Genomic DNA, 14854 nt, shown 5'->3' on the forward strand with positions numbered 1-14854 from the left:
CACACTAGCTTTATCCCCTCGTATTACGGGGGTTGTTTTATATTTTTCGTTTATAATACTTAAATATTTTTTGAATTTTAATTTTATTTATTATAAGGAAGTTAATAATATATTTAGGGTTTGATGATGAAAGGGTTTAACAAATAAATGAGATGTTATAACCAATTTAAAAGCTATATGGGTTTGGTAAGACCCATGACCCGCTTTTTTTTACTATAAAATTGTTTCTTAATTGTAAATAATATTTTTTTTAGAAAGGAATATTAATTTTTAGTATATCCCTATTTTATAGGATTTTCATATCAAATATTTAGTGAGATTAGTTTATAATTTAATGAGTTATTGTTATAACCCGTTTAAGAGCTATCTGGATTTGTTGAGACCCATACCCGTGAATTCGGGTCAAATGCATGAGAAGGCCTTTATTTAAAAATAAAACAATCTGGTGGCTTGATAGGATGTAGAAAACAACCAGAGAGCTGCTAAAGCTTTCGTTTATATATATTTAAGATATATATATCTATATATATATATATATATACTAGATTTTATCCCCCGTATTACACGGGTTGTTTTACATTTTTCGTTTTTAATATTTATATATGTATATTTGGATTTTAATTTTATTTATTGTAAGAAAGTTAATAATTAATACTTGAGGTTTGATGATGAAATGGTTTCACAAATAAATGATATGTTATAATCCGGTTTAAAATTACCCGTTTATTTTCTTTATTATAAAATTGTTTCTTAATTATAAATAATATCTTTTTTAAATAAAATAGGATATTAATTTTTAGTATATTCCTATTTTATAGGATTGTCATATCAAATATTTGATGAGATTATTTTTTAATATAATGAGATGCTATAATCCTTTTAAGAGCTATCTAGGTTTGGTGAGACCTTTACCCGTGAATTCGGGTCAAATGTGTGAGAAGCCTTCATTTACAAATAAAGCAATCTGATGGCTTGAGAGAATGATTGTTTTACATTTTTTAATATTTATTTACATTGTTTTAAAAGTGGCAGAAGGTTAATCAAGCATCATGTGGTGGCGTTGATAGCCGAAAGACAATGGTACATGCACCAATCAGCCGGTGTCCCGATGATTGAGTGCTATGTGCCTTATGTCCAAGGCTTGATGCAAAACTACTATCGAGCTGGGGGTCTCATCGGAAGCAGCCTCTCTATCCCTATGGGGTAGGGGTAAGGCTGTCTACATCTTACCCTCCTCAGACCCTACCATAGCTTGGCTATTGGTGGGATATACTGAGTACGATGATGATGATGATGATGATGATGTTTTTTAATATTTATTTTTTGGATTTTAATTTTCTTTATTGTAAGAAAATTAATAATATATTTAAGGTTTGATGATGAAAGGGTTTCATAAATAAATGATATATTATAACCCGTTTAAAAGCTATCTGGATTTGGTGACCCATGACCCGCTTATGTTTTTTACTATAAAATTGTTTATTAATTATAAATAATATCTTTTTCTTTTGAAATTGGATATTAAATTTTAGTATATCCCTATTTTATAGGATTTTCATATCAAATAATTGGTAAAATTAATTTTTAATTTAATGAGATGTTATAACCCATTTAAGTGCTATCTAGTTTTGATAAGACCAATACCCATGAATTTGGGTTAAATTAATAAGAGGCCTCTATTTTAAAAATCAAGCAATCTAGTGGCTTCCATAAAAGGGGGGAACGACCACATCGCGACACATAGTATTTTAGGGGTTTCGTTTATATAGATTATGTGTGTGTGTGTGTGTGTGTGTGTGGAATATAGAGGAGATTTGGTTATTTATGGAGGAGGTTTGACAGAGGTCAGGGTATTCAGGTTAACAGAGAAGGTTTGGTTATTTATGGAAAATAGATAGTTTGCTTATTAAGATTTTTTTGGTAAATTATTATTTTCTTTTTGAATTATTTTATTACAAATAAATTCTAAGAATGCTTGTTATTTGGTAAAATAATCAAATCAACCAATAGAAATATGTCATGTTGTATTGCTTTAATAGTAGATATAGATTAGCACATGAAATGTTAGCATGAAAAAACAAGGGGTTTATTTTCTTTTTTTGACGAGGAATTTAAGTAAAAGAAAACAAGTTGGTTTATTTATTATTCTTTTTTATTTCATTGGTTAACAAGTTTGGGTTTACCATTAAGAAGATTTTACTCAGGGTTGAACAAGTAGGTTCGATTTAGAGTTTTTTTTTATAAGGGTGGAACGAGTTATGTTCTGGCCTAAGGGTTTGATTTCTTGGATCGAACCGGGCGCTCACTAAGAAGATCAATATGTTTGCTTGATTAAATGACCATGATTGCAGCCGAAGGATTGGTTATGCGAGTTCATACGACCGAGTGAATGGTCGGGGACAAGGTCCAGGAAGTTGTCGAGTTCGGGAGGGAGAGCTGAAAAAACACATCTATGGATCAAGAGGAGTTCCGGGATGTCAAGACCGATATGATGAAGAACAAGATGATGAGAACCAAGAGGTTTGTGAAAGCCGAGATGGTCAAGATCATAAGTCAAGTCACACAGGTCAAAGGAGACAAGTTTAAATCAAAGACCACCTGTTTCAAGTCGGAAATTGGGGGGTGATTGTTGGACGTAATTTCCATCTTGATAGGCCCATCACGTGCAGGTGACCAGGTTGGACCTATTAGGACTGCGAGATTCTTTAATATGTAATGGGTTTATGGGGTTGCAATTAGGGTTTTATTATATTTGGTAATGTCTTGACTAGCAAGTTAGGTTAGTATGTATAAACCGATTTATGGATAGACATTATAGATAGTGAAGATGATGCAACCAAGTTAGGGTTTATCAAGTGTCAAATCGAGTTAGAATTTGAGAGTTCTAATCAGTTTTTTGAGTTATATTTTCTTATTAATATAAACGAGAGTTAGTCGTTTAATTCGTGTTTGATTATCGATCAAGGACGTGATTGAGAATAGTAAATACTCCTCATGAGGTGAACTATTAAAATTCCATTGTTAAGCTTTTAAAGTTCTTGGTCATCTCATTCCCAAACCTCAAACCTCTTCTTCGGGAATCGGGAAACACAAAGAAACCGATGACTCTTAGGAAAGGATCGATGATATATATCATCCCTTCAATGAATATATAGCACCCTATCCAATGACTTACTTCACACCATCATTCAACCAAACTCAAATATTGCCCTAGCTTGGAACGCTTTGCGGATCTAGCTTACATCTTTCAAGATAACGGCAACTCTTGAGTGAGTCCTTGAACACAACTAATCAAACACAATGCTTGACAGTGTCACCAGTATCTCGGTCTATTTCCAAGCCCTCAAGACGATCTTGGATCATCTTGCACATGTTGGAGCATCCATATCTAATCAACGCATGTTACTACAACTAATTGCAGGTTTGAAATGTTGGAAATAATCCCGATCTTGTTAAAAATCCCGTTAGTTTATTATAATTTAGTTAAACTTTGTTAAATAGTTCAGTTAACAAAGTTAGGGTGCAAATTGTAATTAGTTAATATTTTGCGAACATATTGTAAATAGGATATTAGAAATGATGCGTCATATGTTTAAGTGTTGCGACGGTTGACGGAATAACCGCTGGACCGCCGGTGGGTATAAATACTCATCTCCCCCCCCCCCCCCAATTGTAAAATATCTCAAAACAATCAATAATACATAACCGTTCATATTCAATTGTGTTCATATTAATTGTGTTCATATATTTTCATTTAACTTCTTTCACATTATGTCAATCGATTCTGAGGGCCAACAAATTGGTATCAGAGCGCCGGAAGAAACAGAAGATAGATTGTTTCTAATTCAATTTTACTAACCCTAAAATTGAAAATAGAAGACACAAGCGCTTACCGGTTCCAAAATCGAAATCCCGAAGTGACTGGCTTTCATAACCTTGCAGATTGCAAACCCCATATCGTCGCAGCCTGTAAATCAGATTAGGTCTACCAGTTTATATCGCAAGTGGCGCGATTACGACGAAGGAAGATCGCTAGACAACGAGCGATTACAGGAGACGAACTACTGGACTCCATTAATTTGATTCAAGAGGAGAACTTGAATCGCCGGTGGTTACGGCGTGGAACTGTAGAAAGAAAGCTGGAGGAGAGCACCGGTTGTAATTTTGGCAAAAAGTGATTTTGGAAACGTATTGTGAAAGAAGAAAGTCTCTTTAAAGGGTGATTTAAAAAAACAAATTTAAAGTAATTGTTGTGTGTATAGTAAAAAGAATTTTTAAATAAAGTAATTTTTGTTTAAAGTAACTTGAAAAAAAATCAACACAAGATTTTTTATAAAAACAAAATTTAATTTTCTATAAATTTAGAAAATTAAAAAATTACTTAAATCGTAAAGACGATTAAGTGGGATCGAAGGCTTATACTGATCAAGAAGTGTGATTAACAGAAGGGGCAATCAGAAACAGAAAAAGTACATACTGACCGTTGAAATTCCGGCGAAAATAACCAGAGCACCGGTGGCTTCAATAGAAGCAATAAGTCAAAAAGGAAAATCGGTGAAGAAATAGGAGGTTCAATATTTTCGATTCTAGAAGTAATTTGGTCACGAGCAGTTTGGTAGAGGTGTGATCAAACAATCGAAAGAACCAGGGGGCTATTTTCTAACAAGTAACAGGTCAGAGATTCGATCTAGGAAGAAATTGATCAATAGCAGTTTGGCAGAGATTTGATCAAATCCAGTGGTGACTGAAAGACCAGTGGGCTGTACTCGCAAGTATATATAATTTAATCGAAAGCAAAAGTAAAAGTTGAATAGTGATACATCAAGTCACATCAAGATTGGGAAAAAGAAGGCTCGATCAATGGCCAACAAAAATAATGAATCCGTAAAGGAAGCAAGAACATCAATGACGCTACAATGCCCAATTTTGAATTCAACAAATTATACAATTTGGGTGGTAAAGATCATAGCAATTTTTGATGTTCAGGGAATCTCGGAGGTACTAGAAGAAGAAGGTGCAGTTGATGCTAAGAAAAATAGGATGGCTATCGCATATCTCTTTCAAGCAATGCCCGAAGAAATTATTCTTCAGGTTGCTCATCATAAGAAAGCAGCAGACATATGGGCAGACTTAAATGCTCGTTTTGTGGGAGCTGACAGGGTTAAAGAGGCTAGATTACAAACTCTTGAATCAGAATTTGAAGCCTTGAAAATAAAAGACACGGACACTATTGATGACTTCACAAGAAAAATTAGTCAACTAGTGTCACAAGCCAACAACCTTGGATCCACAATTGATAATAAAAAACTAGTCTGAAAACTACTTAAATCTGTACCAAAGAAGTACATTCAGATTGTTGCCGCAATTGAACAATTTGCAGATCTGATTACTATGTTATTTCAAGAAGCTATTGGAAGATTAAAAGCCTATGAAGAACGCATCAAGGAGTCAACCGAGGAAGAAGACAAACATAATAAACTTATGTTCACCAACACAGTTGGAAAAGAAAAGTTTAAAGAACATAAGTGTAAGCATTGTGGTAACTGGAGTTCAAACTGAGGAAACTTTGGACAAGGTCGGGGTAAAGGTCGTTGGTCCGGAAAAAGTATAGATGGTGAACGAGTTCGTGAAGACAAAAGCCATGGAAAATTAGGCGAACCTATCCGTGAAGATAAAAGTCATGTGAAATGCTATAAGTGCAACGAGCTCGGACATTTCAAAAGTGAATGCCCAAAATGGAAAGATCAGGAGGCTCATCTCGTTTGGAGTCAAACTACACTACTATGACAAAATAGCAAGTCATAATACAAGATCGAGATTAAGGGGGTGATTGTTGGAAACAATCCAGATCTCGTTAAAAATCCCATTAGTTTATTATAATTTAGTTACACTTTGTTAAATAGTTCGGTTAATAAAGTTAGGGTACAGATTGTAATTAGTTAATAGTTTGTGAACATATCGTAAATAGGATATTAGAAACGATGCCTCACTTGTTGAAGTGTTGCGACAGTTGACGGAATAACCGCCGTTGGGTATAAATACCCATCTCCCCTCCCCCCCCCCCCAGTTGTAAAATATCTCAAAACAATCAATAATGCATAACCGTTCATATTCAATTGTGTGCATATATTTTCGTCTAATGTCTTTCACATTGTGTTAATCGATTCTGAGGGCCAACATGAAAGCCATAACATAGTGTTGTCATGTTACTTCTCGAGTCAAGTCACAAAATTCACCATTGTAATTTGAGTTGGTGATAATACCATTGCATCAGTGAAAATTTTTGGAGGCTATGATCACTATATTTGTACGTTGAGTGATTAGTGAGACAGGTGATCACTACCTCTAGAGATTAGGACAAAAAGATGCCCCCTTCCTTGAAAAGTGAAATACTTGTATAATGTGATCACTACCTTTAACTAGTAACATGTCATTCCCACTTTGATGGGGTGGTATGGTGGTTAGGGTGTTAAATGGGAGGCTGGGGTTCAAACCCCACAATTTGTAAATATTTAGTCGTTCTTTCTCGTTTGAACCCCGACCTTCATTTTAAGGCTATGTCATCCTAAGGTGCTGCTAAATGTACGGATCTTATCAACGTCCATGAATGATAAATCATAGATCGACCCGCCGAATCGAAAAAGTTGGGTGCTATCACATAGTCTTGTATCGGTTAAGTTCACGGGTTGGAGATGAGCGGACTCGAACCGCTGACATCTGTTGCAGGGTAAACCACCGCCGCAAGGTAAACCACCGTCGCCAAGGTCCTCTGACTGATTCTATCATAAAGGACAACGATAGACAATAACTCGACGTTCAAGAAAAAGAACTAGTAACAACATAAATTTTAAGAAAGCCTATCTTAACGTCGCCCCAAGGTGATCTCATTGAACTTTTTTGTTTGATGTAGCTACACGACACCAAAGTCATAATGTAAACACTTGTCAGATCCATTTCTTATTAAACATGATTCGGGGTTATTACATTTAAGAATTAGATTTTAAAACGTAAATAAAACTATTCCAATCTATGAGTTGCAAACTCTTATCAATACATTCTTTCTAAGATTCAAATACATCAAACTTGCTCCTAATGGATATAGTAGTATATGAAATATAGTATATCATTCCCCGCCTGCTTTCACACATCCAAAATGGATTCGACTGGAGGAAATTAAGTTATGGAATGTATTTCCTCAAGCTCCTAAGCAAGTAATGAGCGAACTGCAAACATCATTAATCTCTTCTAGCATTGTGTAATGACCAAGCCTGAACAAAATATAAAATCAATTAACATTAATCTGAAATAGATTCTTAATTACCTTAAATTTAAACAAAAGAAAAATAATTACCCGTTATATGTACGAAATGTTAGGTTATGAAATCCAGCCGAATACATGGTTTGTGCAGATTTCTCACCAAGTTTGTACTCTACCACATCATCAACTACAACAAAAGCAATGCATGAACATATTTAATATAAAGTACTCGTGTATTGATGAATAATATCTTCTGTGAATTGAATAACCAAAAACCAAATCTCTTAAATTGTATAGAGAGATTACGATGTGAAGATAATAATGATAAAGCTAAGAAACTAATTATAATTATAAAATGTCAATAGCCATCATAATATTTAAATTAGAATGACTAACAAACAAACTTAAATATTAATGATATTATAAGAACTATAATATATAATAAACTCTGCTAAGAAACAAGGTGTGTGATTCTGTGGTGTGCTATAAGCAAATACCTCGACCATGACAAACCAAAACAGGTAGTGATGCTGCGCGCCTGGCAGCTTCTTGTGATACTCCCACTCGATTCCTTAAGAACCTAGAAAAAGTTGTTTGATCAACAAAATAATAAAGAACGGGACCCATGAATATAAATTGAAAATAATTAATGATTATAATTTGTAATAGTTTAAATGGTTAAAGCTAGATAGTGAGTTTAAAACAACATAAATAGAACCTTGAACATGGGAGCCAACCACTAAGAGCAACGGCTGCACTAAGGTTGATGGGGTATCGATTTCCATTCCCATATTGCCCAAGAGCTCGGCACGTGGCAGAGTAAAGAGCGACAGACGCGCCCATGCTGAAGCCTGCAACTCCTAGTTTAACTGTAAAGGAAAATGTAACAAAGAGTATTAACTTTTATTTTGTTGAAATGATGCTTTTTAGCAATACATGATAATTGCAATCAATGTGGTTGGTCAGATAAGCTATTAGTATCATGTTAGATACATACCATCATCAGGCTCATTAGTCAAGAGATTTGAAACATGCGCTGCTGAAGCTTCCAAGCCCTCTAAATTGTCACAATCGTCGTCGGACATGCTTGTGGTATTAAACCCTGATAATATTGGCATATGATGTGCTAAAGTCATCAAGTATTCAAAAGAATGTCTATAAATTGTACAAAAGGACATGGAACATACAAGCAGTGCAAGGATATCCACCAAATAGTGTTACTTGGCGAGTTGGCGCACTTGGGCAGATCCATTTGATCTAGAACATACATAAAAGTTTCTCAAACTACTAATTATAATATTGATGTAACTAAACTTATGATTGATTGTGCATGGGAAAGTTAGTAAATTTGAATCTTTACATGTGGAAGAGGCAAACTTTCCAAGATCTGAGTCCAACTGTAATTAAGACAACAAAAATGACTTCATTAGGGAGAAATGAGTTGATTAACTCTTCTTATACATGATATATGTCGTTTGAGGTAGGCATGGTGCACTAGCCGTTAATTCAATATATGGGTGTGTATGCATGTCGGATTCGATAAGAAGATTTTGCTATAAATTGCCACTTTAAGGACCACCTTAAATGATCAAAAGATATTCAAGATTCGACTATATAACATTTTTCATATTCAAAAGTGACACAAAAGTTTCGAGATGTATTATCTTTAAAACGCTTGTGTTCTTATGCATTTTTCACATACAGCTAGATAAAGATATTTTTCCTTCATAAAACAATAAATTCCATCAATAAATTCAGTTTGACACACAAAAGTTCAACATGATCATCCATATATAGTCAAATGGATTTTTTTGCTGGACTAGGTGGTTTAAAAACAAGTGTTTTTAGGTGGCAGACTAAATTTTAATTGCTTTTAGGTCATTTTATATCTTAGATAACGGATTATAAGGACACGTTAGCTAACTTTCTAAGTGGTAGTTCATGTAATCCAATTGTGGCATGTGGAAGCGCTATCTCAAATAGTGGATTGTGCAAACCACTCGTTCTGGACGATGACATGGACTGCCACTTGAAAATTTAGCTGATGGATCCTCGTAATCCGCTATCTGAGATAACAAATTACCTACAAACACTTAAAATTTAGTCAACAACCTAAAACCATTTTTTTAAATCCACCAAATCCAGAAAAAATCTAGTCAAATGACAATCTGTAAAATCAAATGATAATAGTCAATGTAAAAAAGTTAATAATCACCTTGAGCCCTTCTCACCAATGCCATGTAACCAAACAATAGTTGCTGTGTGAGTTGCTTTGGGCATCACCACAAAAGTCCTTCCAAACTCCAACATGTTCCTTCTAACATATCTACTTCCTGGAAAATTAAGAAAAATGCTATCATACGTCATAACACTTAAATCTTAACAACCATCGAAATATATTTTTCTTACATAGATATTTTAAAGACTGGGGGGGGGGGGGCTTAAAAAACAACAGGTTGCCGGGTTACTCTACGAGCTAAGTTATATGAATAGCTTACAAATTGAAACATAAACCATCTTAGTAGAGTTAATAAAACAAGATTTTGAACAAAAAAAAGGCTGTGTAAAAGACTTCCTTGAAGACTTTTAGACCACCTTTCTGCATGATGCCACGGATGATTTTGAGACAATGCACCAACAATCAACCGCTTAAAGACGCGAAAAAGGACAAATTACTTACCTGAAACACGGTTAGAGTTATTGTAGCTCATTGTATTCGACCCTTACTCCCTTAGTTATAGCAAATCAAGAAAGAGCCCTGCAATGTAACAGAAGGGATGTTTGTGTCTATTTATACAAAAACCAGTTACCAACACGCATTCGAATCAGCTATTTCTTCGTAAAGGCACTAGAATCTGATAACAAAAAGGAATAATAAACTTAGAATATTTATTAGTGTTAGATAGAATTCCAACCGATCTAAAACAAGAATATGAAAATCAAAAACCTAAAGTATACTCACTCATGACTGCTATGGATATCTTGAGAATATATGCTTGTAAGCCAGTTGGCACAATAAAAGTTGATTGAAATATGATAATATGTGAACATCATTTCCACATGACAAACAAGAAATTACATCATATATTCTCGTCTAATGATCTATAGCGACAATCTGGGCGTAAACACACTGACAAATGGGCATACACAGGAAGGCATCTTGATTCAGTAAAGCATAATGATGTGAAGTATTAACTAGGATGAACGTATAATATTGATATGATGTGGAAAATTTAAAACCATCATAGGAATAAATTAAAGCAAGCTTAGGGGTGAAAGTTCGTTAATTTATGTTTTATATACAAAATTATTACTATAAAAACTGAAGGCCGGGTGTGATGATGTTCACATATTATCATATACAAAATATGTTACTAGCATCTCCTTAAGGTTGCTAAGTATCAAGCCAGTAATTAAGGGTCCTTCATAAGAGGACTCCTGCATGGAATCTAATAGAGACACCACAAAATATAAGGCTTTCAGCAACGATAAATTGTCTGTAATCCGCCGGTGACGCTGCGCCAAAATAAAGAAAGTAATATATTTAATAGATAGCAGCTCCGACGGAAAGTAGTGGCACTGGCAGTTACCATGGTGGCGTCACTGAAGGATTGACCTTTCGCTAAGATTGTTCAATATGGGAGGGGGCTTTTAAAGCCCCTCCACAGTCCCACATCATCGCCACGTGGCTAGTGGGGCTTTAAAGTCCATCCACTATAATGCCCGGCTATGGCTCGAAGCCCCGATGGCCTTTAAAGGTTTTTTCTTTTTTTTAACAAACACAATAGAATATAATAATACTAAAATTAAAATAAAAAACATAAAAAAACAATTAAAGCATAAACAACTTAAATTAACCCAAATATAACTAATATTCGTCGTCGTTCTCTTCGTCCTCGTTTGCATATTTGACCATTATCTTTGTTTTTTTTTCCTCTAAAAAAGCCCGCGTGACTGGATCTTGATGCGATGGACCCTTTGCGAGAAACTTGAAATCCTTGTCTCGTTGCCGCTCCAATTGAATGTTTTTTCTTTTATCGTGCATCGTTTTATATTCCGCATGCATAATTTTTCTTTCTTCGTTTATTCTTGTGTTTTCATCTTTTGAGTCTTTTTTAACCTTGGCAATCTCGCATAGTTTAAGCTCCAAGTTGTCAAAACGCGAGCTCACTTTGGAACTCGATGAGGATGTCATTCTAGACAATCCTCCACCTCTCGCTGTCGCCTTGGCTTTATCTCTTCCTACCTGGTGTGGTAACTCATCCGGTTCGTCAAAAGCAAACTCGAGATCATAGTCTTTTAAGTTTAATTGACAACGAACATCCGACATGGCTTGAGACGCTGATTGATCGGTCGAAGTAGACGTTTTCTATGACCGTTTGGACGGTCGCGGTGAAGATGACGGGACGGAAGCCCACTTTGGTGAGCTCGTGCATTGTCTCCAAACGCCCAACATATTGAAATCTCCTTTATATTCGCCCTTGTATTGTTTCAAGGTTAACTCCATCACGTTGGCATCGTTCATGCCGCTTTTTCTCACGCTGGTTGCAATGCGGTTGTAATAGTTGGCGAAGTTGATTATTTTTGTTCGCATTGCCTTCTATTTGCTGTAGACGGAATCGACCTTGCGGTATTCACCTCGACCCATTGTAGCAAAGAACCTAGCACGTATACTCTCTCAAAACTCAGGGGCAGTGTTACTGTCACCTTCGATAAAAATAAAACCTAGTATTAGTCAACAAAAAAATATAACATGGAATATATATAAATATTTTTTTTAATTTACCTTGAAACGAGTCTTTAGATGAGTCAATCCACGCACGTGCCAATGCAATCTCCTCATCTGTTTCCCACTTTAATTTTTCTCCTCATCCACCAACTCCCCCCCCCCCCCCCCACGTAGGGTTGTAAGCAAATCAGACGTCCAACTGTCCATTGAGTGGGAAGTTCATTTATGCTCGTCCCTTTAATAAACGAACCGGACACGGACAAAAAAATTTGTTCGGTAAGCTTAACGGACGAACACGACAAAGGCCGCGTTCGTTCAATAGTGTTCGTGAACATCCGGTAACGTCCGTCCAATTACATCCGGTAACGTCCGTTTAATAGTGACGTGTATGTTGAAATTCCTTGAAGAATGAAGAATTTGAAGCTTGTTTCTCGTGAAACACTAGAAGTTTGTGGATTTTGAAAACCAAAACATTATTTTGATATAATTATATGTTTTGTTACTATGGTTAAGTGTTAAGTATTTTTGGATAACATGTGGTGTAATATTCATTAGTGTTTATGTTAAATATTTTGATATGTTTATGTTTGTTTGTCCATTAACGTTCATTTGTGTCCATTGGTGTTTGTTTGTTCATTAGTGCCTGTTAGTGTTCGGTTGTCTATTAGTGTTCGTTAGTGTTCGGTTGTCCATTAGTGTCCGTTTACAATACTAACGAACGGACCCAAATGGACACGGACAAACTTAATTCCTTAATGAGCGGACATGGACACAAATTTTCGTTCTGTATGGCGTTTGTGAACCGTCTGTTTGTCCAACAAAAGCTTAACAGACGAGCTGGACAAGGTCTCGTCCGGTTCAGTTCGGTCTGCTTATAGCCCTACCCCTACGCCGCCCGCCCTTTACCGCCCATAGCGAGAAGTCTAAGTGATCACCGACATATTACGGACGACATGTTTTCGTTGTTATTTAGTTTTATTTGTCAAAGTAAACAATGATATATTGTCCTTGTGATCATGTTAATAACACGTAGAGATAATAAAAAAAAGGTACAATGAGCTAAAAAATATATTCTCATTAGAAAAAAATAAACATGATATATAAAGGGAAAATTCCAAAAATAGTTATTTATGAAAACAAATTCTAGTTTAGGTATGATTTTCAAAGAATTCCAAAAATAGGTATTATAAATAGTCGTGACGAGTATATTATTTTAGTTCATGAGTAGTTTGCAGATCCAATCAAAACATGCCACGTGGCCATCAACTAACCATGACAAGTAAGTTCACTAACCATTTAGTCGTCACGACTAAAATAGTTTCATGCATCGTAATCAACAACCACGAGTATTGCATAGATGTTTTAGTCGTGACGAGTAGCTTACAACTTTTCGAGACACGAGTAGTTTACTAAACTAACCATAACGAGTTGTTTTGTTTACCAAAGAACCAATTATTTTTACAAAAAAAAAAACTAACTGGACCGGTTAGTTCTACCTTATACATTATCAATACGAGTAGTTCTTCCGTAAACATGTCCAATACTAGTAGTTTGTTACCAGCTAACCTATCACGACTAGTTTGACTTTATAATCTACTCATTTTAGCATTAATACGATTTAATTTATAATATATTCTAAAAGATTACTAGCCGCGGTGCAATTAATTAAATCCTACTCGCCGCGATACGGATTTGTAGTTCGGAGATAAAAGACTCTAAGCGGTTGACTATCACCTAATGGTGTTTTTTATTCGTAAATACGATTTGTGGTATGGTGATTCCAATCAAAAAACCCTCCAATTTTATTATAAAATATTACTCGCCACAGCTTGAAGAAGTGGGTTCCGATAAAGTAGGCGCACCGTTCATGCATTTGCAAACGACAATTACATGACTACAATTAATTGCACCGTGACGAGTAATCCTTTAGAATATTTTATAATTAAATCGTATTAACGCTAAAAATGAGTAGCCACGAAGTAGTCGCGATGGGTTAACTGGTAACAAACTACTAGTATTGGATATGTTTACAGAAGACCTACTCGTATTGAGAATGTATAAGAAAGAACTACTCGTAGTTACTATTTGAGATTTAAACTAACCGGTCCAGTTAGTTTCTTGTAAAACTAACCGGTTCAATGAATTTGGTACACAAAACAACTCGTTATGGTTAGTTTAGTAAACTACTCGTGTCTCGAAAAGTTGTAATCTACTCGTCACGACTAAAGCATTTATGCAGTACTCGTGGTTGTAGATTACGATGCATGCAACTACCTTAGTCGTGACGACTAGATGGTTAGTGAACTTACTCGTCACTGTTAATTTATGGCCACGTGGAATGTTTTGATTGGATCTGCAAACAACTCGTGTACTAAAATAATATATTTGTCAGGACTAGTTTATAATACCTATTTTTGGAATTATTTAAAAATTATACCTAAAACTAGAATTTTGTTTTCATAAATACCTATTTTGGGAATTTTTCCATATATAAAACTATATCTAATTACATAGAAAAGCTTGCTAGTCCCAAAGCCGAAGAGATGGCCCTTCCTCCAACCTCCAGCACTCTCATCCCGCATTTGTGGGCCATCAGCGTGTATAGCGACAGGATCTGTTGTATAACTAATTATACCTCTCCTGCGATTTACCAAAACAAAAGTTACATGTGCTAGTTTAGGTAAAATTTGATAGTAGATCTCTTATAAGTCCACCCATTATTGCCATAAAAAATAACATTTCATGTGCTAAACAACTATCCTAACACAAGTCAATAAGTGTAGCACACTAACACTGAGCAATGAGTATTTTTTTTTATAGAATATTTTTGTTTTCGATTAAATTAATTGTACCATCATTTGGCACGC

At 35.2% G+C, this 14854-nt stretch overlaps 1 protein-coding gene across 1 annotated transcript; it reads right to left on the reverse strand.

Annotated features, from left to right (window-relative positions):
- Positions 1–7059: 7059 nt before the first annotated feature.
- On the reverse strand, positions 7060–9588 carry LOC143574223 (uncharacterized). The gene is made up of 8 exons (XM_077058896.1): positions 9474–9588; positions 8619–8655; positions 8446–8515; positions 8256–8360; positions 7977–8127; positions 7756–7838; positions 7352–7445; positions 7060–7268 (listed from the first exon to the last, which is right to left on the reverse strand). The coding sequence occupies exons 1-8, from the start codon at positions 9566–9568 to the stop codon at positions 7196–7198; spliced, it is 708 nt and encodes a 235-aa protein (XP_076915011.1). The 5' UTR covers positions 9569–9588; the 3' UTR covers positions 7060–7195.
- Positions 9589–14854: the final 5266 nt, after the last annotated feature.

The sequence above is a fragment of the Bidens hawaiensis genome, unplaced genomic scaffold (assembly GCF_021521415.1).
Source record: "Bidens hawaiensis isolate Kalapana, Puna unplaced genomic scaffold, B.hawaiensis_p1.1 tig00001412_1, whole genome shotgun sequence".
In the NCBI taxonomy this organism is placed as follows: domain Eukaryota; kingdom Viridiplantae; phylum Streptophyta; class Magnoliopsida; order Asterales; family Asteraceae; genus Bidens; species Bidens hawaiensis.

Excerpts from the sequence above, each read along its gene's own strand:
- LOC143574223 (XM_077058896.1), bottom strand. The coding sequence starts at position 9,568 with ATGTTGGAGTTTGGAAGGACTTTTGTGGTGATGCCCAAAGCAACTCAC. Across the intron at positions 8,656-9,473 it reads ATTGGTGAGAAGGGCTCAAG|TTGGACTCAGATCTTGGAAA; the intron begins GTGATTATTAAC and ends TCTTAATTACAG. Across the intron at positions 8,128-8,255 it reads GACTAATGAGCCTGATGATG|TTAAACTAGGAGTTGCAGGC; the intron begins GTATGTATCTAA and ends TTTCCTTTACAG.